We start from the raw sequence: 23,078 nt of genomic DNA on the forward strand, positions 1-23,078 counted from the left end.
CTTGGAGCTGGGTAGTTCTAACAGGTTTAGTTAGTTCGGGAACCACACTTTGAGCACATCTGATGTCAGTTAATTTTTCAAAAAAAGTCTATAAAGTAGATGTTGTTTCCATGTCACAGTTTAGGCAACTGACTCAGAGGTCAAACAAAATCTTGCAGAAATTCAGCAGCCAGTAGGGGGCGCCTGGATGGCTCATGCAGTTGTCATGCAAGTGTCTGCCCTTGGCTCCGGTCATGGTCATGATCCCGGGTCCTGGGATTGAGCCCCACATTGGGCTCCCTGCTCGAAGGGAAAACTGCTCTGTCTTCACTGTTGAGCGTTCTCATGCTTTCTCATGCTCTTTCTCAAATAAATAAATAAAATCTTAAAAAAAAAATAAACAGCCAGTAAGTGGCAGGCTTGAGACTTGAGTCTGGCTGGTATCAATGCTTACAGCCCTAATGCCTGTACTAGAAGGTGGAGTATCAGGGAGGCTGGAAAGACCAAGATTGGTAGGCAGACGGATGGAAGAAGTAGAAGCTGGCTAAGTCAGTTTGCCTGGGGGTGTTGGGGAGAGAGAAGCCGGTGGGGGTGGATAGGTTGGTGTTTGAAAGCTCTCCTCGGAAGGAAGGAGACTCTCTTCTCTTTCTCTGATGCATGGGGCTTTAAGTCAATTATCACCGCCTCTGGAATGCTGATCTGCTCTCCAGCCCTAGAAGAGTTCTTCTGCATTCAGCAATCTCTGCTCCTTTATTGTCAAACTTTAGCATTTACTTTGGGAATTAAGGTTTATTTTCCTTAGGTTTTAGGAATTAGCTCTTGAACCTTAGAAGAGTCGGATTCCTTAACTAACTCCTGAATGAAGTTCTTCCTGTGGCATTCAAAACTTTTATCGATGCTATTTGAGCAATCAGGGCTATAAAAATGCCTGAAGGATGCATTTGGCAGTAGCATTTATTTTATAATGTTATCTCTTCTCTACTACCCTCTGGCTCCCACTCCGTTTTTGAAAATTGATTTGCCCAGCTAGTTCTTATGGGATAATATGTCATAAATCAAAAAGGACAGTGAAATAAATCCTTCTAAAATACCTGGGCTTCCGGTTTTCTGCCAGTCACGACCTCTTGCCTTTTCTCCATCCTCTATTCTAAGGCTTCTCCTGATGAGAATGTGGGTCAGAGAGAAGGCATGAAGAGAAGCATTTATTGAAGGTGCTGGCTGGAGCTCCAGGACCAAACCAGAATCCCCCTCTTCTTAAGGCAAATTAATTTTAGATCTCTTGCCTTCCCTCACACCAGAGGGAGCTCTGTGCTGGCAGAGGCACGAGAAGGTGGTGGTGAGTGACGCTCACCTAAATTCCAGTTGAAAAATCAGAATGTTGGGAAGAGCCAGAGGGGCCCCAGAGCTCTTCAGGTCAGTCAGTTTTCCTGTGTCACAGGTGAGGAAACTGAGGGCCTGGGGGGGGGGTGGAGATAACTTGTGTTAGTGATAGGGAGGGCCAGTCCTCTAAGAGGTTTTTACTTAGATGTCCTTTCCACTGGACACAGCCAGTTGACGCCCATGGTTCATGTAGAGTTTGGGACTGAGTGGTTCTTATAAGAATTTCAGACTAGGGTCTCATCCTTAGGACATCGGGAAATGCGTGCATTGCCCCAGAATAGTTTCCTCTCCCCCAGGGTTATCATTGTTCGAGATCCCCCAGATTGCCTGAGCAAAGGATTTTTCAGTGTAGACATGGCTCTTACACGCCCAAGCCACTGGTCCTGTTTCTTCCATCTCCTCTCTACCTGACAGCCATACCATCTCAGGCAGAAGAATCCCTGAACCACGTTCTTTTAACTTTTTAAAACAAAGAGCACTAAATGCTCAACTTTCATGGTGTGTGTGAAGGAGAGAGAAGAAAGTGAATCCATAGTACGTCCATGGGTCCTCACTGTCCTGCAAATCTGGAACAGACCAGTGGTCCCCCAGTTTTAGATTTCATGGACGAGTACAATTTCCCCCCAGTGTTGGGGAACCTGCATAGGGTTAACAACTTGTTTTACCACGTAAGACCATTTAAAAAAACTAATACTGTTTACTACCATTATCATTTTTAAAAATATGCATAACATAAAATTGACTGTTCTCACATTTTGAGCATACAGTTCTGCGACATTAAGTACATTCACATTGCTGTGCCCCAATCACCACTGTATGTCTCTAGAACTTTTGCACCTTCTCCAATTGAAACTCTGTTCCCATTATTTTATTATTATTATTTTTAATAATTTATTTTTTATTGGTGTTCAATTTGTCAACATATTACAGAATAACACCCAGTGCTCATCCCGTCAAGTGCCCACCTCAGTGCCCACCACCCAGTCACCCCCACCCCCCCGCCCACCTCCCCTTCCATCACGCCTAGTTCGTTTCCCAGAGTTAGGAGTCTTTCATGTTCTGTCTCTGTTCCCATTAGACATGAACTCCCCATTCCCTCCTCCCCCAGCCCTGGCAACCACCTTTCTACACCATTTCATTTTATTTTATTTTTATTTTTTTTAAAGCTTATTCATTTATTCATGAGAGACACAGAGAGAGAGAGAGAGAGAGAGGCAGAGACACAGGCAGAGGGAGAAGCAGGCTCCATGCAGAAAGCCCGACGTGGGACTCGATCCTGGGACTCCAGGATCACAACCTGGGCTGAAGGCAGAGGCTCAACCGCTGAGCCATCCAGGCATCCCTCAAAGAGGCATTTCTTTCTTTAACATTGAGAAAAAGTAACCTTATGAAGAGCCCATCCTTTGCCCACTGCAGCAGGTGGTGACCCCTGTACACTGTGTAACCTGGACCACGATGCCATGATCTGGTCAGACAGGGAGGGAAGATGGCAGATACTTTGGGGTGCTTGAGAGCTTTGGTGAAGCATGCTCTCAAGCATCCACTGAGGTTTTAGGGGGTGAAAAGGCAAATTCTGGAACAGCTGAGTCCTCCACCAATTCCTCAGCAAGTTTAGGGAGCTGCAACTTTTCCTGCCCAGCTGCTGGTGCTTCCTTCCCCAAACAAGCTGTGCTGAGCGTGGGGGAGGGGAAGCCCTCTGAGGGGGCCTAGTAGGGGGTGGGGTGGGGGGAGGGCAGTACATTCTTTTCTTTAAGGAACCTGACCTGACTTTAAGGTCGGAGCCTAGTAGAGTGGGAGCTGCAGGGTTACCTCTTCCCTGTTGATTCATCCCATTCGCCTCCTCCCCCACCCTTAATGATCTTTCCATTACAGAGCCCAGACCAGGAAGTGCATGACAGGTCGCAGCTGCAGACACATGGCTGGGAGGCCTGGGCTCCGGGCCAGTGGTGGGAGGGTCTGAGCTCCCCTTCCAGCAGCGGGACTCTGTGCTTGTGCGTGCGCGTGCGCGCGCGCGTGCACACACACACACACAGACACACACACACCCACAAACACACACCAGCAAGTTCAGTGGAAGGTGTTCTGTGTTGTAACAGTTGGTGGCCGGTTGTACCTTTGCTTTGAATTCAGAATGTGATTTTTAGTAAAGGCAGGAGAAGACTTCTGCCTGAGTGTCCAGATCCCCTGAGCTTACAGGCCACACGAGTAGCCCTTACTGGGTTTGGGGTTCTTTGGGGGGTGGGGGGGTGTTCCATCATTGAGCAGAGTCTCTTTAGCTCCTCTTCCTGAAATAGGACCCATCTAACATGGCTTTAGAAGCTTCCCAGGTGTCCAGGGGACTTAACTGGGTATAGTACTGATACCTCCGAAATGATCCATTTTCCTCTATGATTCTGTCAAAATGCAAGGTTCAGAATCTCTTTTGGGAGGTCAGGTTGCAAGAGCTTGAGCTTTTGCAAACACATGGACCGGGGTTCGAATTTGTTTAACGAATAAACAGAGCCACCGTCATCTGACCATCTTCATGGGGGATGGCTCCTTCCACATACAAGTTTGCTCAGGAAATGTTAATTTACCCTAAACTGTGTCCTAGGGGGGCAGTTGTCATACAGAAGTTTCTGTCTCCACCGCCAGCTGTGTTGTTGGCTTTCTTCCCTGAATCTGCCAAGGCTGGATTCCTCTGGTGCCAAATGTGAAACGGTGACACAAACTTCTAGGAACTGCAAGCTTAGGCCGCCTTTCCCCATGGATGCAGGGCGTCTCCCTTTGCTCTTGGGTGAGTGGGCTCTCTGCTTCCTGCGTGTCTTAAGTGAATTTTCCTCTTCCCAGAGCAGCTTGCTCTTCCTGGTGAGGTAGGCGGGAGAGAAGCAGAGCGTACTGAGAATCGCTTGGGGAAATGGGTCTAGGAAGAGATTTCTCTTCGGCTCCATCAGTAACATGTCAGTAAACACTTGGCCTGAGAGCTTTAGCTGGGAGAGAGGAAGAAGGGAAATTTCTTTTAAAACAACTCTTGGGCTCATTCTTTGTTAATCACTTAATTACAGTCCTTTTCCTCAACAGTGGAGCACTCGAGGAGGGATGAGGGGGGAGGCTGGTGCTTGGGGGGGGGGGGCACCTTCCCCAGGAGGGAAAAAAACACAGGTACAAGGAGGCATCAGATAGAACCCTGCACACGAGCTCCAACCCTGGACTCCTTCGTGACACTGTTAGCCTCGCAACATCTATTTGACAGTTTTCATTGGGAGGCCTGGCTGGCTCAGTGGTTGAGTGTCTGCCTTCAGCTCAGGTCGTGATCCTGGGGCCTGGGCTCCAGTCTCATATTGGGCTCCCTCCAGGGAGCCTGCTTCTCCCTCTGCCTGTGTTTCTGTCTTTCTCTGTGTCTCATAAATGAATATATAAAATCTTTAAAAAAAGAAAAGTTTTTTGCATAGACCTCACTGGGCCCAGAGTGCTTTTAACTTGGGTCTCCCGAGTGGGGCTCTGTGTGCCTGGGCCTCCCCCAGCCTAGCTACTGGGAAGCTGGGTTTTGGGGGGGGTGTGTCTCGGGGCAGGCGCAGGTTCCTGGCCGAGGCTTTAGCCGGTGCAGGCGGCTCGGCACTAAATTACAGTGACGAGGTAAGACACACAAAAGCCTGAAATCTTTTTTTAATAAAAACAAAACAAAACTCCGGCCCCCAGCCCCTGGGCTGCTGAATGGCGATGGCTTCCTGTCAGGATTAGCCGGGCTGCCTGGGCCTGTGTGCCTGCCTTTCTCCTCAGGAAATACCTTTAGTAAGCCCCGGTGGGGTCCCCATGGCAACGCGCGCGGGGACCTGCTGACAGAGGCCATTCAGCCCGCCATTGTTCCCCGGCCCCTTTGTGGGGAGCTGTATTGCTGCCCCTCCAGCAAACACAGCAGTTTGCACCGTTTTGTCAGACTGAATGTGGAGTTTTTACATTTTAATGGGTTCTTCTGGCAGTGGCCCATTTGCATGCAAAATGTTCCCTCTTACTTCTTTCCCTTCTTCTATTAAAAAAAAAAAAAACACCCACAGCCCTACACTCCAAATCCCCTGAGTCTGGGGACTGGTGTGAATGCTGCTGGATTGGGGTGTCGGACCCTGCTAATTGATTCGGTGTTCTGTATCCCTTCTCACACATGCCTGTGCCCCCCATTTCCGTAGCTCTCCCTGGATGTTGGGAATGCTGTGAGTTCAATGAGTCCCACATTTTTAGGGCTCCCTCTTCACCCCAACCCTTGTGGGAGGAGAGTGGTTCCCTGGGATTTTGGTGAGATCCCCACTCAGGCCCAGGCGCTGCCAGGCTAAAGTAAGTTTTCAGTTCCATTTCAAAGCCAAAATAACGTAATAAAAAACCTCTGCAGAAGGCTCCCGGAGCCCTGCCGTGCTGTTCTGTGCTCCTTTTAAGTTGCCTTCAAAGCCACCCTGAGTTCCTCCCCCACCCACAATTGCCCTCTCATTTATCTCTGGGGAGTTTGTGCCAAGACTGTAAACATTCCCGGACCACCAATTCCCCCCACGGTACTGAAGAGAATGGCCGTTCTCCCCTCATTTTCTTAACCCAGAAATCCAAAATCAAAAGGATTTCGTAGGGATGACAGAAATCCAGACCCGAGACCACAGGTCCGGGCTTTGTTGGGGGCCCGTTATCCTTTGGAGGAGAGGATGTAGCTGACAGCACTCCTGACCACAGAGGGTAGAGAAGATGCATATTTATGGACGTACCCACAGCCAAGTGACATGAATAAGTGCAAATAAAGTCATGAAAATCTGTATGTCTTGGGGAGGCACATTAAGAATAGGATTGGACATGTCTCACAAGAGTGAGTTTTCATGTCTGGAAGTGATGGAGAGAGCAGAGGAAGGAGGCATTTTAGGAGAAAGCAAAGTAAGAGGAGCAGTGTAGGTGTTGGCTTGGCCTAAGAGGCCAGGAGACTGGACAGCTGAGGTTGGGCGGTGTGGTTGAGGGGCTCCAGATTCTGGAGGCAGAGGAGGAAATAAACCGAGGTCCTCAGGAGGGTGAGGGCATGGAATGCAGAGTGCCAGTGCAGAGAGGTCAGGGCTTGAGGGCTGGGACATTCAGATTTGTGATCCAGAGAGCCCTCCCAAGGGAAGGGCGAGCCCCTTTGCTTGATGTTCTTAATCTTCTCAGCCAGTCAGGCAGGGGTCGTTGGAGGTCATCAGCTCAGCTGTGAACTATGTATTCAGAGGTGAGGGTCTTGGGGCTGAGAGAAGGTGTCAGGTGTCTGATCCAGACTAGAGTCAGGGACACAGGGAGGGAAGGGTTGTGCTGTCTACCTGTGGCCAAAGCCACATGAAGTGCTTCAAGTGGGTCACCTGTCACTCTCCTGAGTGCTGAGTGAAAAGTGAGACCCTGTGGAGGGGCCCAGGCCCTGGCAGACCCAGCATCTAAACCTAATGCTGACTCCTGTTTTGTGACTTTGAGAGAAATTCCTCAATCTTCATTTATTTGTATTTCAGTGGCAATGAACATGAATAAACATGCTTTTGGAGGTCTCAAATGCCAATACTAAAATAGGGCATTATTCTTAGTCCCAGAGTCTACCACTATCATATAGTGTCGCCCTGCATCCCCCCACCCCACCCACCCCACCCATTTCTTCACCTGCCACAATCATACCTGCTTAGCTTTCAAGGGTAGGTGAGCAAGGATGGGCAAGTACATTTATAAATTAAAAAGCCCTAGAGTATAAGGTAGAGGTTGCAAGGTTGAGGGAATGAGAAGAGAGGGTAAGGTCAAAGCAACCAACTTCCAATCTCATGCATGGAGGTGGGAGACATGGGTGCTTCTGCCCAGGATCAGGGGGCCTAACGGAAAGCGTATCAGTCATTTTTTGGAAGTCAAGGATTACAAAGGCAAAGTGAAGGTAGAAGCTATGTTTCAAAGTAAACCTGGGCTCTGGATGTGTGTGGACTCTGGAGAGCCAGGCCACCTGCTTTGGAATCCCAACTTGGCCCGTTACTGACCCGGTGGGCCGTCTTGGACAAATACTGGACTTCTTTGTGCATCAGAGTCCCCTTTGTAAAATGAGGATAATAATAGTACAAACTTCACAGGATTGTGGTGTGGATTAAATGAGACCTTGGCTTGGCACATAGGAAGCTTCCACATCCATAGGGTAGAGATAATAACAGTTAATATCTACCTCCTAAGGGACTGAATGATAGTCTGTTAGAAGCTTTCACAGTATATGGGATATGGGAACCATGCTGTAAATATTGGCCAGTATTAGAACTGCCATCTTCAGCTTTGTGTAGGATCCCAAATACTCTGGGGGAAAGCATGTAGTAAATTGCAAAGTGCTATGCACATATATTGGGACTCTTCTCTGGGTTTGGGTTAAGTTTGTGGGGTTTGGGGATGGTAACTTCCAAACCAAGTTGGCTGCTACGGGACCATGGCTAGAGAAGTGGCATTTCAAAATAAATTTTAAGTGTATTTGTCCATGTGGGATGAAAGGTCTGCTTGCATAGCCTGCAGAGAAATTGTACCCCCTGGAACTTCTTGAGTGGTTCTGTTCTATCTATTCCTGTACCTCACAGGCTGAAATCAGTATTTTTTGCTGTCTTCTACCATGAACCTCCAGTCCCAAGCAGGACATCCTCTAGCCTCCCTTCCCACACTTCCTCATCCCCAGGTACAACCCTGCTTGTAAGCAACCCATCCTTTTCTGCTCCCCCCAAAGTTAACACTCCCCATCTAAATTCCTAATTGCTTCTTCCTCTTTTGCTACCATTACGTCCAACTTTTGCTGTCAACTCAACACTGCTGTATTAAAGTTCTGTAAGTTCAGAGCCTGTGTTGGATTGTACTGGGTTGTCCTGTTCTCCATTTGTCTTGTGTTACACTACAAAGTGCTTCATATAGGTCAAGGTGTTATATAAACCCCATGACCCAGGTTAGAGCATGGCACAGGTCTCCTGCTCCTTCGTTTAATCCATTTCTTCTCCTTGCATGGACCAGGACACACAGAAGTACCCAATGGTAGCTATTTTGAAGAAAGCTTCTTATCTTCTCCTTGGATTTTTGGGAACGAGGGTCTCATTTCTCATAAGAATGACAAGGCTCATGTGGATTTGGGCCTCCCCACAGGCTCCATTCCCCTGCCCTGCACCATGTCCCATGGCTGGCAGAAGCCTCAGAGATACAGAATCCAGCATTTGGATCTGATCCTGGTAGAGGACAGTGGGAGATTTCTGGCCAGTCCCGCCATAAGCCAAGTGCTACTTCTGATCGGCTTGTTGGGGATTACAAAGCGCTGGTATTGGAGGTGTATAGGAAGGGAAGAGAGACTCCATTCATATTGATCATGTTCCTGGACTTGAGAGCAGCCTGGGAAACACCCCCCCCCTTTCTAGCTGCTTCCCTGAGGATGACTAAAAAGTGTGGGTGCTTGATCTGCTCCTGGCTTTCCCTGGGGGATAAAGAGGCTCTGTTAGAGAAACAAGAGAGGATTGGTGATTGATGTGTGGATCCTTTTCACTCTCACTAATAGGGGTCCCTGGATCCAGCCTACTACACAGCCTTTACCAGCCACCTGCCCTGTCCCAGGAACCTGCCTCGGGACCAGAGGCCTCCTCAGTCTCAGATTCACGTACCCAAGCAGGAACCTTGGTTTACCTCTGTTTTCTGGAGAGTTGTCCAAGGTGTTGGCGGCCTTCATCTCTAGGGATCTTCAAGTCAAGCCCTAATCCTTCCTAACCTTAACCTTCCTGCTTCCAGTGATGAGAACAGCAACCCTGTGCATCAGAACACAACACACCTTGAACACATTGCGCCTCAAGCTTGTAAGAGCCAATGTTGTAATCTAGCTCAACGGCCAAATGCTTTCAGCCTGGGGTAGGGTCATCACAGAATCCAGATACCAAATGTCCTCAGTCTCCATTTCCCACCTCATCTGTCAGGAAACAAGACACACACAAAAAAGCGAGTGTTCTGGTTTGCCACTTTTCCTACAGCATCTCCATTCCAATTAATCAGGTTCTCTAAGATTGGAAGAACTGTGGTTTCAAATGGCCACACAATAAACTGGCTTTTTTTCATCCTTTATGGTCAGCCCAAGGAAGGTGTCTGCCTGATGCCTAACAACAGGTATAGCCCTGGCCCATTGGTCTTGACCAGAGAGAGGCCAGCTCAGAGGACCTGGAGCCACACATACAGGGGCCTTTCCCAGGGGGGACATAAATGGGGAACACTAGAAAGACCAAAGGAGAATGGAGGGTAGTGACTGAATTATTATAGGCTGCCTGTGAGCAGTGATGGACTTGGCATCAGCCTCCATACGTTGTACTCCCTCCGGGCCAGGACTGCTTTTCAGGACAACGATGTAGACAGGCAGGGCCCAGGAAACCAGCAAGTGCTTGCTTACCTTCACATCACCTCCTAGAAGAAAGTGGCATAGTCCCTGCTTTGTAAGTAGAAACATTGACATATATCCAAGAGCACTATTAGCCATGAAAAAAAAAGTCTACCATGACCCAAGGGCTGTGGGTTGATATTTGGTTTCTCTAAAAATTAGCCTTTCCCAGATGCTAAATTCAGTTCAAGACACATTGGGTGTTTTCTGTTCCTGACATGGTTAGGCACTGTGGAAAAAATTGAAACAGGCAGTTCTGCTCTGAGATGCTTGCTGCTTCTTAGAAGAGGAAGACATGGGTACTTGGGATACCCAGGTGTCCATCAGCCAATGAATGGGTACATAAAATATGGTATATCCATACAATGGAATATTATTTGTCCATTAAAAGGAATGAAGTAGGGACACCTGGGTGGCTCAGTGGTTGAACATATGCCTTTGGCTTAGGGTGTGATCCTGGGGCCCTGAGATTGAGTCCCACATCCAGCTTCTCCCTCTCCCTATGTCTCTGCCTCTCACTCTCTGTCATGGATAAATAAATAAAATCTTTTTTAAAAAGTAAAAATAAAAGAAATGAAGTACTGAGCCATACCACAGCATGGAAAAACCTCAAGCATTATGTTAAATGAAAGAAGGTGCATGCAAAATTGTATAGCATATGATTCCACTGATGAAATAATCCAGTATCAACAAATGTATAGACAGAGCAGCAGTGGCTGTCCAGACATGGGGAAGGGAAAGGGATGGCATGTCACTGCCTCTGGGTATGGGGTTTCTTGTGAGGGTGATAAAAAATGTTGTAAAGTTAGATTGTGGTGATGATTGCATAAGTCTGTGAATATACTAAAAAAACAAAACAAAACACTGATACACTCTAAGTGGATGAATTTTATGGTGTGTGAATATATCTCAATAAAGATGTTTTTAAAAGAAACAATACAAGATGGCATGTAATTGAGTGTGAGTTTGTGTGGTTCATACAGTAACTGTTACAGGTAGTTAGGGTAGGAACACTGGAGCCGACATTGACATCAAGCTTCTTGGCCAGCTTTGATGGTGCACTTTGGGCATTGTCACCAGCGCGGGACGTGGGGGAGAATAGAGCATCACAACTCTGACAATCTTGAGCAGAAGTGAAGTTTTGTTATGAGAAAAGAATGCACTTGGTCTGGAGAACAGCCAGCCTTGAAGGGAAAGGTAGAGAGAAGGCTATGTGTCTCCATGGGGAAGATTTCAAGGAACCTTGAATGTCAAGCAGATTTTATCCTACACATGGGGGGCAGTGTCTTGCTCAGGAGCAGGTGCGCCCCAAGGCTTGGAGCATCAAAGTAAATTTGAACTCCAGTGGCAGGGGAAAGCAAGCTGGTCCTTCAGGCTTTTATACATCCCGCAGAAGAGTTGTGTTTGCACATCCTCCTGCAAGGTGGGGGGAGCGGAATATTAGGGATCCACACCAGCATCAGCCAGAGCTAGGCTCTGCGGGGCCAGCGTCCCTTGGCTACTTTCTCTTGGGGAAATGCCTGTGTTCTCCTCACTACCTCTTTGTCCCTGTCAAAATAGGCTGTGATGCCAGAGGCTAAGAATTTGAATTTACCGAGTTTACTGTTTGACCAATGGCTCATACAGATCAGGAACTGCAAAATATTTAACCAGTGAGGTCATTGGAGGGAATGGAGATTTATTTGATCAGTAGGAGTGTTCCTTTTCCTTAAGGGTCAAATCTGAACTGCTTTTCTTCTCCCTTCTTTTAGCAAAACCACAAACCATTAAAAGTGGAAAGAATAACCATTTTTTTAAGACCCACAAAAGCTTATTTTTAATCACTTATGTGGTCTGCTCACCTTTGTGGTGTTCCTCTTGACCCAATTCACAAAAATATAAATGACTGTTAGCGTAGTGGCTTCCAGACCCTTTTGAAGCAGCACTCCCACTTTGGATGACTCATGTTGACCCGTATGTAAGACAGCCCTGGAGTGAAAAGGGTTGGAGCCTACAGCCTTTGGCCCCTCTGAGGCAAACAGCTGTTTGTCCTGTTGCCCAAGGCCTCATTCCTTCCTTCTTCGTAAGGTTTCCAGCAGCAACCTGCATCATTTGCAAAGTTGGTTCCAATGAGAGTGGAAAAGGAGAAAAGAAAGTTTAAAAAGGAAGACCATGAGGAAACAGTGCATATGTCCTTTTTGCCTTATTCAGTAGGTGTTTATTGGGTAACTCTTGTGTGCCAAGCACCATACAGGGTGCTGGGGGTTTAAGAGCAAAAATGACCCATCCCCACTCTCAGAACTCAGTCAAGAAGAGGGACTTTCCTTCAGTGTGGCAGGTGCCATGGGAGGGCATCTGACCTAGCCTGGGAGTGGGAAGAGGCTTTGAGGCCGAATCCCGAGCCAGGCAGAGAAGTGGAGGGTAGCTGAGAGCCAGCAGGACACAGTACCTGAAGGGTGGCAGGTGGGGAGGTGGAGACATCAGAGAGCATGTCTCCCTGAGGCTCCCAGGGCAGTGATGTGAGCTGAAACAAGCACACCTTTGCGGGGAGGGAGGAGGGTGGGGGATGGATGACATCTGGCAGAGGATGCTGGGAGGCACACATGGGAATGTCCCGAATGGAAATAGAAACTCCATTCCCCTGTGCTTGCAGGTACTCAGGAGCAGGGAAGCAGGTAACAGTCTGGGACAGTGGACTCTGGGTGTGCCTGGCTCCGGGCCTTCTTTGTTAGTGCGAGTGCCTGGTTGCTGATCAGGAAGGGGATGGGTGGGTGAACAGGTGGCATCAGACCTGTGAGCCATGGAGCACCCGAAACCAGGGATAGAGAGGTGAAGAGGAATGCATGTGTGTGTGATTGCACATTGGGAGAGGGGAACGGGAGCTTGAGGCGAGGAGCCCTGCAGTGGGATGAGGAGAAAGGAGCTTTGTGTGCAAGGGCTACTGTAGCCAGAGCAAGTGTGGGCTTGGTGGCAGCTGCAGGCCTCTGCTCCTAATAGGGTCAAAAGCTCCAAATCCTCTGGCCTGACACCTGTTAGCCAGAGGTTCCCCTGAGCTGACCTCTGCTTGGGCCGACTCTCGCACATATGCATCTTATACATCTGACTCACCGAGGCACCAGAAACCTCCCGGCTGAATCACTTGACCCCAGAGCCCCTGTTCTCTTGACTTAGGTAGGGGCTGCTGGATTTTTGAGGGACTAAGGTTTGCTCAGCTGTTACTAGCAAAAGCACTGAGGCTGGCCTGGCCCAAAGGAAATGGGGTGTTCTTCTGGGAAGTGGCCATTTTTGGCAAAGAAACAAGTGTGGGGGGAGGGACCATCTGGATAGAAAAAAGCCCTTGGGGAGGGCTGGCCTTCTCCTCCCGGTCCCGCCTTGGATGGAGAGAAATGAAATGCTTAATGCTGCTGTGGCTGCTTCCTGGCTTTGCCTCTTTCTTCTTTTGACCTTTGGGGGAGTGGAGTAGGGAAGAAGAAGTAGGGTTCCAGGTAGCTAGCAGTTTCCCACTGACACCTATTCTAGCTCCCTGCCTCCTGGCTCTGTAGCCCCTGGGGCATTGCAGCTCAGTGCGGCCAGCTAGCATAATTCCCTTTGTGTCTCTCCCTGTTTCCTTTCCCCCCTCTTCCTGTCTCATCCCTTGGTTCCTCTTCCCGGCCCCTCTGGGTGGCTGCAGCCCAGTCCTGGGGAGCCCCTGTGGAAGTGGAGTCCTTCCTGGTCCACCCTGGTGACCTGCTGCAGCTTCGCTGTCGGCTGCGGGACGATGTGCAGAGCATCAACTGGCTGCGGGACGGGGTGCAGCTGGTGGAGAGCAACCGTACCCGCATCACGGGGGAGGAGGTGGAGGTGCGGGATTCCGTGCCTGCTGACTCCGGCCTCTACGCTTGTGTGACCAGCAGTCCCTCGGGCAGTGACACCACCTACTTCTCCGTCAATGTCTCAGGTTGGTAGCAAAGCCTGCCCTGGCCCTCTCCCTGGATCCACCCCTCCAACCCTCTCTGCTGGTTTTGGGGGGAGGCGAACCTCCTCCCCTTCCACGATCTGCCCCCACTCTGCTTCAGAAACTGCTGCCCACTAACATCGCTCCCTGCCCGCCGCGTGGCTTAGCTCTCGGAGGGGTGGCCAGGTGGTGCAGGTCTCAGGTCGGAGATCTAGGCTTCCAGGATCTGCCTCAGAAGGGACTGCTGATATACTTGGGTCCGTAAGACACTGATTTTTCCACCATAGCTTGCCCAGATCTCCAGGTGCTTCCTGGGACTCAGCCAGCTTCCATTCTGTCATTCCCTTGCCATTTGGACTTGGTACTGTGCTTAGGGGTTAGAGCCCCAGAATAGGTGGTGAGGTAGGTCCCTCCTCTGATGGGAAAGGATCCGAGGGCACCGCCATACTCCCAGGCTTCATGGAAAACATCTGTCCTCCAGCTTCTAGAGCTGTATTAAGGACAGCCAGGGAACCCCAGAGCTCTGGGTGACTTTGGGAATCTGCCACTTTTAGAACACGACGTCTGCACAACTCTAGGGTGAAAGAAGAGCTGAAATTTTCTTTACATCCTAGGGTGAGGTGAGGGCTGGCCCTCTCCTCTCCTTTCCTTCAGGCATCATTTAGAACCTGCCCCTCAGTTGACAGGCTTGCGTCCTTTATTTCCCTCTAGACTCCCAAAAGCACTAGGAAGGACTGGAGAAAGATCTGGCATGAACGCTGTTTCGGTGGCCACGTGTATGTCAGACCTTTTAAAAAGGGGTGGATACTTGCAGAGAAGTGTTGGCACTTGCGGGCTCCCTATCTGCTCTGGTTGTGAGGGGCAGCTCCCAAACCTTAGCAGAGGCATGGTAGAAAAATTCCCACTATAAATTGTTCAGCCTGTGGCTTTAGAAATAGTTTCTGGCCATACTGTGCCTAGCTCTGTGTCTGGGTTTCTGAAGAAGGATACACAGATACCCTGGCTGCTAGTCCTGAGACCCAGCGCATCTGGGTGGTGCTGACTTGAGAGAACCTCTGAAAGCAAGGTGGAATTAAAGTTGAGAGGACCTGCTGTCCCTGATGGGACTGGCCAATATCAAGGCTTCTGGACCAAAAGGGGCACTGCATTGGGATGGGGAAGGCAGGGGACAGGCACAGAGTATGCAGTTCTTAAATAAACCATTTCAGTCCCACAGAGAGACTGTCACTAAGGGCAGAAGGGGACGGGGGGGTCCAGTATGGGGATGAGCATCTGCATTCATCTGTAACAGGACTGGCCTTATGCTTACGGCTGACTGTGGGTGTCGATGGCAATCTAGGAATAGGAAGCCCACTGCCCCGGAAGGGATCTCATTGCCCCCTTCTCCTTCCCATAGATGCTCTCCCCTCCTCAGAGGACGACGATGATGATGATGACTCCTCTTCAGAGGAGAAAGAGACAGATAACACCAAACCAAACCGTATGCGTGAGACACTGTTTCCTACCTTACTGCCCTTGGGGGCCTGGTGTTGGGTGTGAGTGGGAAGGGTGAGGCTCAGATGATTGTTTGGAGACAGGGAGGAGAGGGCACATGAGGTCATGATGCTTAGCCGTGGGATCGCTGGGGTGCCCTGAGTAGAGCAGGCATTGTTCACAGGTGTGGGGCAGGGAGGCGGGGCACCTCCAGGTCCTGGCCTGGCCCCTGCTCCTGAGCCTTACTGGTTCCCTGCCTGTCTCTCTTGGCTTTCCCTGGGCAGCCGTGGCTCCGTACTGGACATCCCCAGAAAAGATGGAAAAGAAATTGCACGCGGTGCCGGCTGCCAAGACCGTGAAGTTCAAATGCCCTTCCAGTGGGACTCCCAACCCCACGCTGCGCTGGTTGAAAAATGGCAAAGAATTCAAACCTGACCACAGGATTGGAGGCTATAAGGTATGTGTGTGTGTATGTATGTGAAAGTGAGTATAAGAGGAAGGGGAGAAGCTACTTAGAAATTCCTTATTATATGTTGTTAATTGTTTGAAGTAATACTTTCTAACTATAAAAGCAATGCGCTTTAGAGACGCCTGGCTGGCTCAGGGGTTGAGCATCTGCCTTTGGCTCAGGTTGTGATCCTGGGGTCTTGGGATGGAGTCCTATGTTGGGGTCCCTACGAGGAGCCTGCTTCTCCCTCTGCCTGTGTCTCTGCCTTTCTCTTTGTGTCTCTCATGATTAAATAAATAAAATCTTTAAAAAAAATAAAATTAAAAAACGCAGTGTGCTTTAGAAAAATTTCAAATACAAAAAAACTGCAAATAAAATATTCAGGTCTTTTCAGTCTTGGAGCACCTGGGTGGCTGTCAGTTGAGCGTCTAGCTCTTTCTGCTCAGGTCGTGAGATCAGGCCCCTCGTTGGGCTCTGCACTGGGCATGGAGCCTGCTTAACAATTCTCTCTTTCTCCCTCTGCCCTCCCACCTCACATGTTCATACATTCTCTCTTAAGAAAAAGAGTCTTTTTTTCTGTGTATGTGGTTCTTATGTAATCACATTAATGTATATAATTTATCACTTGTTAACATAACATGAGTCTTTTGCCATGTGCTTGAGATAATTTTTCATGACTATATAGTATTTCATTATTAAAATGTTTCGTTTAATGACCTGTTTTGTGATATTTGCCATTTTCTGGTTTTTGACTATTACTAATACTATTGTGGCAAATATCTTTTTTTTTTTTTTAAGATTTATTTATTTATTCATGAGAGACACAGACTGAGGGCGGGGGGTGGGCAGAGACACAGGCATAGGGAGAAGCAGGCTCCTCACAGGGAGCCCGATGTGGGACTCGATCCCGGATCCCAGAATCATGACCTGAGCTGAAGGCAGGCACCCAACCGCTAAGCCACCCACGCGTCCCTGTGGCGAATATCTTTGAACACAAATCTATGCTGGTGATTTTAAATGTTCTTCTCCCAGGACAGGTGGCTTGAAGCGAAGTTACTAGACCAAAGCATAAGCATTTTTTAAAGCACCTTCCCCTTTTTAAAGATTTTTCCTTTATTTCAGAGAGAGAGCAGAACGAGTGAGAACATGCATGGTGGGGGAGGGGAGAGGGAGAGAGAGGAGCACACTGCCCTCTGAGCCCCACGCTCAGCTCCATCCCAGGACCCCAGGATTATGACCTGAGCTGAAGGCAGATGCTTAATCAACAGAGCCACCCAGGCGCCCCTTTTTTTAGGCCCTTAATACATAGTTCCCGTTACCTTTCTCTCTCCTGGTAAGTAGGTAATTTTACTCATTCATTTATTTTTTTATTACATGAACCTTTTTTTTTTAAGATTTTATTTATTAATTCATGAGAGACACAGAGAGAGGCAGAGACACCAGCAAAGGAAGAAGCAGGCTCCACACAGGGAGCCTGGGTCTCCAGGATCAGGCCCTAGGCTGAAGGCAGTGCTAAACCGCTGAGCCACCGGGCTGGCCACATGAACATTTCTTGAACACGTCTTCCCAGAAAGCGTACTGGGCAGTAGAGTTCCAAGTACATCAGGAAGATGTAATATTTTTTGTGATACTTGCTTTGATGGAGGATGATGTAATGAGCTGGGGTGTGATTTTATTTTTTTAATTTTATTGTGGTAACAGTTCCTTTCCCAAAAAGAAAATTAATTCATCTTCCCATGGCTCGAGTATGAGGATGACAAGCTCACCATACCTGAGCCAACAACTCTCATAGATGACAGAAGTAACTCACTCTTCTCTTGTTCATTGTTCTACTTACTAACAGGTTTCAAATTTTCATGTTAATAAGCAACTTCTGTTTCCGGCCATGTGAATTGTCTGCGTCCTTTGCCCATCTGTGTTTCTAGCAAGAACTTCTTCATCCTAATCCTTTCTTTAAACTCTGATCATTCTGCTATCCCATCTCACCTAGCTGCTCTTTTCCCATTAATCTGGTATAAGGAAAGCAGAGATCAGGGCACATGGCTGGCTCAGCTGGTAGAGCGTGCAACTCTGTGGTCACAGGGCTCTGAGTTCAAGCCCCAGGTTGGGTGTAGAGCTTGCTTAAAAGAATAAAATCTTTAGAAAGAAAAGAAAAGCAGAGATCAGGAAAAATAGGGAAACATTATAAATTAACTGATCAAACACTTGCTGTATGCAAGGCACTGCCATGAGTGGTACAAAGCAGTGTTCTTTCCCACAAAGAACTTCCAGTCTAATAGGATGGCAGGCATCGTTGAACCTTGTCATAAAAAGCAGGCCTGGGTGGCTCAGTGGTTGAGTGTCTTGCCTTTGGCTCAGGCTGTGATCCTGGAGTCTCCGGATCGAGTCCCACATCGAGCTCCCTGCACATGGAGACTGCTTCTCCCTCTGCCTATGTCTGTGCCTCTCTCTCTCTCTGTGTCTCTCATCAATAAATAAATAAAATCTTAAAAAAAAAAAAAAAAGGCTGGCCATGATCTGTACATCAACAGGGGCACAGAGGGACAGTGAGAGCCATTCTGACCCAGGGTTGGGCCAGAGGAAATGGTTTTTAAAAGAAGAGGTCAGGGGTAGACAGAGCTGAAGTCTTCCCAGGGAGCTTTTGCAACTCAGGATGTGAACACGCAAATAGGGAGAAGCCCCGGTGTATTTGGGAGAATGGAGGAGTCACATAGGTCAGATCGCAGATGGCCCTCGCTGTGGCAGGCAGACCTCCAGAGTGCTTTATCCCCATCTGCCAGTCTGCCTGATGCGTTCTTGCAGTGAACATGGACCAGGGTGGCAGTCTCTGCCCAGTCCTGGCTCCCGTGCCATGCAGGCCATGTGCTCTGGGCTGGGATTGGAGGGTGAGTGCCACAGGGCACCCATGCTTCTGCATGGCTCTGGCTTCCATTTAACTTCAGACCCTCATTGGAGCTCTCTGGCATGTTTCCCCTCAGGTCCGTTACGCCACCTGGAGCATCATAATGGACTCCGTGGTGCCTTCTGATAAGGGCAACTACACCTGCATTGTGGAGAACGAATATGGCAGCATTAACCACACCTACCAGCTCGATGTCGTGGGTGAGAAGGCAGTGCAACAGGGTTAAAGGAGCTTAGAGCAAAGAGAGCAGGACTTAGAGCAAAGAAAACAGCCACAGGATCCAGGTTTCCTTAGGGGTCGAGTCAGGCTGGCAGGGGCATTTAATGGGACTGTCACCTGAAGCAGGTCTCGTGTCTGTTTTGTGCATTTAGTTAAGAGGATTGGACGCTATTAGGACTCATGAAATGTGAAAGGTGCTGTGCCAGTCTCCTGCAAGGGGTGACTGGAGAGGGCATCACATACAGCATCCTGGTGGCTACTGCTCTCTGGATGCCAGCAGCCTGCTGGGCACATTACACCCCTGCAGTTCTCATGGGCTCTGCAAAGCCAGCACTGTTCTTTCTACTCTGCAGAAGAGCGGACTAAGGCAATGACTCTGTGATTTTAGTTAGGGAGGTCTGGGGGGTGTGACTGAGGTTATAGGGGTCTCCATTAAGGCAGGAGAGACTTCTGGTGCCCATGAAAATGGATGCATTGCCTTGCGGAGGAAGTCCCTCAGAGCTTGGGACCTTTTCCCCTCCGCTCAGGGTCGAGGGGCCAGGGCTCAGCAGAGACTGGAAATGCTCTGCCCACTGGAAAAGCTGAGGGGGGAGCACTCTTCTCTTTGGTGGTCTTTGGTATGCCCTCTGTCAGCATCCCAGCCTGGAGCAGGTGATGACAGGGCCTGACAAGCCTCTCCTCTCTCTTCCTACACAGAGCGGTCCCCTCACCGGCCCATCCTGCAGGCGGGGCTGCCTGCCAACAAGACAGTGGCCCTGGGCAGCAATGTGGAGTTCATGTGTAAGGTGTACAGTGACCCACAGCCGCATATCCAGTGGCTCAAGCACATCGAGGTGAATGGGAGTAAGATTGGTCCCGACAACCTGCCTTATGTCCAGATCTTGAAGGTAATCTTGGCACCTGTCTCCATGGGCTGGGTGCTGGGAAGGAGACCTGAACCTCCCTGGGCCCAACTAGCTGTGGTCAGGCTCAGTGCCAGCAACTGGGACACATCCCTTACCCTTCAGACACCTGTTCATTTGAAATAGGGACCTAACCACATTCCCCAGAGCCAGTGACAGGCCACAGAGTGGGAGTGCAGTGGAAACAGAGGGCTGGGCGTGGGGTGGGCATTGCCAGTTTCTAAAGAGCTTTGAGGGGGACTTTGTTCAGGCTTTGGGGCCAGCTACTCGGGGAAGGCATTTGGACTCATGACTTTCCATCGCCCGGTTCCAAAGCCTTTCCAGCAAATGTTTCCCAGATTCTGCCCTATTTTCCCCAGTCATGTCCTTTCTGGCAGACAAGTGGATGAATGATAAGGGCACGACTCTTTAGGTAGAGTTGGAAAAGCAGATGCTGCAGGTAAATCCTAAACAGCGTCAGGAGTAATGGCCTCTTCTTCCTTTTTCCTCTCACTCCTAGACTTCCCTTGTCCCCTGAATGCCTCACTAATCCAGGGAAGGTAATTGCCTAATTCCCCAGGGACCTTGCAATAAGAAGTCAGCAGAGGCTGGGAACGTGTTTAACTCCTGGCCAAAGTTAGGCCACCCCCCACCCCCCCACCCCCCTGCTTGGCTGTCCCGGGGTTTTACTGGCCATCCCTTCTCTTCACTGTGGTGCTGAAACTGCTGTGTAGAAAATGAGGCCATGGCCTGGGCCCTTGCCACCGGCTCCCTTCAAAATCCTGGCCCTGGACCCAGAGGAGGGGGTCTGACACAGCGTTCAACTGGGAGCCGCGATTTTCCTGTTACATTCATTTTTCGATCAGATCACTTTGGGCCTTTGAAGGCCACTTGTTTGATCCTAGTAAAAAGGGAAAGATGACAGATCTCACAGGTGTTTCCCTTGCCTTAGCGCCCTGGGCCTGCCTTCACATCGCGTGGGAGCAAAGCATGGCCACGTGTGAGCATTTGCCCCCCTGACTGGCTTGTCGTTGGTTTATTCTAGCATTCGGGGATTAATAGCTCGGATGCGGAGGTGCTGACCTTATTCAATGTGACAGAGGCCCAGAGCGGGGAGTATGTGTGTAAGGTTTCCAATTATATTGGTGAAGCTAACCAGTCTGCGTGGCTCACTGTCACCAGACCTGTGGCAAAAGGTAATGGGGAGCTGGACGGGGCCCTGTGCTGGGAGTTCGATTCAAGCCCCACGCTGCTGGGGCAGATGGGGAAGCCAGCACCCACCTCTCCCTGTTACTCTGCTGTATTTTCTAGAGCCCAGAGCCATGGAAAAATACCCGGCCTGGGAGGCTGCTTTGGTTTGGTACCTTGTTGGTGTCTGCTCCCTCTGTGCCTCCCTTGTGTGTGCCCCTTGGCTGTGTGTGTACTCGTGGGGACCATCTGGCTGCGTGCTGAATGACACTGTGACACTGCAGGCCGAGGTTTGAATGGCAGGAGAGGAGAAGGGGCCAAGAGTCCCCTGGCAAACCCAGCAGGCCGTGTGCACACATGTGTGCATGTTTGTGCGTGTACGCGTGTCCACAACACCCTTCCACCCCTTCTGTGTGTGCCCTCTGACTTCGTCTACCTGAAACCAAACAGCCCCCCGCCGCCGGGCCCCATTTCTCCATGCTGCCCGCCGCCCGCCCGCATGCTTGGACGGGCCCGGGGCTGCCAGCATCTGGTGAAGGGTCGTAACCAGCCAGCAGCGTCTCAGGTCTGCAGAGCCCCCCCTCAGGGTCTCACTGTCTTTCCTCTAACAGGTCTCACTGCCTGGTGGTTTTTGTGTGTTCCTTGTTGCAAAGGAGACGCTGGGGAGCATTTCTTCCTCCGGTTTCTCCCCCTTCTCTTCCTCCCTCCGTCCCTCCGTGTCTTTTAGAGGTCTCACGTCCCGTGCTTGTCCATTTTGCTTCCGTTGTCTCTTCTAGACTGCCGGAGTTAATACCACCGACAAAGAGATGGAAGTGCTTCACTTAAGGAATGTCTCCTTTGAGGACGCGGGGGAGTATACGTGCTTGGCGGGTAACTCTATCGGACTCTCCCATCACTCTGCATGGTTGACCGTTTTGGAAGGTATACACTGCACTTCTCCTCTCGATGTCCTGCCCTCGCCATGGGCACGGGGGGAGCATGCATCGTGGGGCCGGGGGAAACACAGAGCCAGGACAGGTAGAGCAATGGGCTCCAGGGGCCTGTGGGTGGCCCTGGCAATTTGTCTGAGCTTGAGTGTCGAATCCTCTCAGCTCTCGCGGGAGCTGTCCTCATTCTGCAGGAGCACGGAGGCCTATCCCCTATGTACCTGCATCTGGATCTCCCCCTTAGCCCATGCGATGCATGCATGGAATCTGGGGTTAACCTGCAGCCGGGCTCTCCTGCAGGGCAGGCTCCTTCCCTCCTTGGGTCCAGCAGCCTTCCCTAACTTGTCTGATCCTTTTTTGTGGGTCCCAGAGATCTTGAGAGGCTGGACATGTTCTGTAGAGAGGGCACTTTTTGCTTGTAAGGAACAGTGCTAGCCCATCCTCTGATCTCAGAAGAGAGATTCACCCAGAAGAGTGAGCTGGAGTCTTATTCAAGTAAGGCCTGGCTTGGGAGGCCACATGGGACTCAGTGGTGCCCATTTATCATCTCTGGCTCCTAAGAGTGAAGGTCTATGAGTTGGGTCAGGAAGGAAGGAGCCTGCAGCCTGCTGAGGTGGTGGGTTGTTCATCATTGCTTGTGAGCGTCCTGCAATGGGTCTGGGCGCTGTGCTCCTCCTATTGCTGCTGATACACTGACCTCTTCCTCTCTCTTCCTCTGCCCTGCCTGACCCACGGGATCTGAGAACAACCCTGCTTGAGGCAGAGAAGCGTTCTGTTTTTACCCTGTCACTGTCTTTGTCCTGTGTGTGCTCCCACGTGGTTGTCTTCATGTGTCCCCACCAGAGAGAGAGAAAAACAGAAACACTTCCTCTTGTTATTAGCTCTGCTGTCTCCTTGTCAGGCTGGGGACTGCGTTGGGTTCCATCTTGGGCCACACCTTGCACCTCTCTCGGCAGGGGGGTGGGGTGTGGTCCCCTGGCTGGCTGGCTGGCTGGCTGGCTGGTGTCTTTGGGAGAAAGCCATGCAAGGAAGAGGGGCATTCACACTGGTGGGGATGGAGCCTTTGGGAAGCCTCCCAGCTTCTCATGAGCAAGGGATGGGTAGATTGAGTTGGATGGGCTTCTGTGGAACCAGGCTAGATTCCAAATGGAAGGTGGAGGACAAGGATAAGACAATGCCTCCTCCCCCAATTTCCTTAATCAGTTTTAGGAGTAAGGGCCTGAGTAGAATTCTCAAGTGCAACGGAGCTTTATGTTCTCATCTCAAGCAGTCCAGACATGATTGGAAATGAAGTTAGTTTTGCCTGTGGCGTAGCTAGGTGCAAATATTTACATGTCTGACCCGACCCACATGGCATAGGCAGGAAGTGAGATATCATCAGGATGCAGACTG

The 23,078-nt window shown here is 49.9% G+C and overlaps 1 protein-coding gene across 10 annotated transcripts in view; it reads left to right on the plus strand.

The window, feature by feature from the left end:
* FGFR1 (fibroblast growth factor receptor 1) overlaps positions 1-23,078 on the plus strand; it is a 50,636-nt gene that overhangs the window by 19,161 nt on the left and 8,397 nt on the right. For 5 of the 10 annotated variants that reach the window (XM_038560058.1, XM_038560056.1, XM_038560055.1 and 2 more), the window contains exons 3-8: positions 13,386-13,652; positions 15,046-15,135; positions 15,407-15,579; positions 18,549-18,672; positions 19,388-19,578; positions 21,537-21,681. In XM_038560058.1, coding sequence (XP_038415986.1) covers positions 13,386-13,652; positions 15,046-15,135; positions 15,407-15,579; positions 18,549-18,672; positions 19,388-19,578; positions 21,537-21,681 — 990 coding nt within the window. The remainder of the gene's footprint in view (positions 1-13,385; positions 13,653-15,045; positions 15,136-15,406; positions 15,580-18,548; positions 18,673-19,387; positions 19,579-21,536; positions 21,682-23,078) is intronic. The other 5 variants (XM_038560059.1, XM_038560057.1, XM_038560061.1 and 2 more) reach the window with 3 other exon arrangements.

This window comes from Canis lupus, chromosome 16 (assembly GCF_011100685.1).
Source record: "Canis lupus familiaris isolate Mischka breed German Shepherd chromosome 16, alternate assembly UU_Cfam_GSD_1.0, whole genome shotgun sequence".
In the NCBI taxonomy this organism is placed as follows: Eukaryota; Metazoa; Chordata; class Mammalia; order Carnivora; family Canidae; genus Canis; species Canis lupus.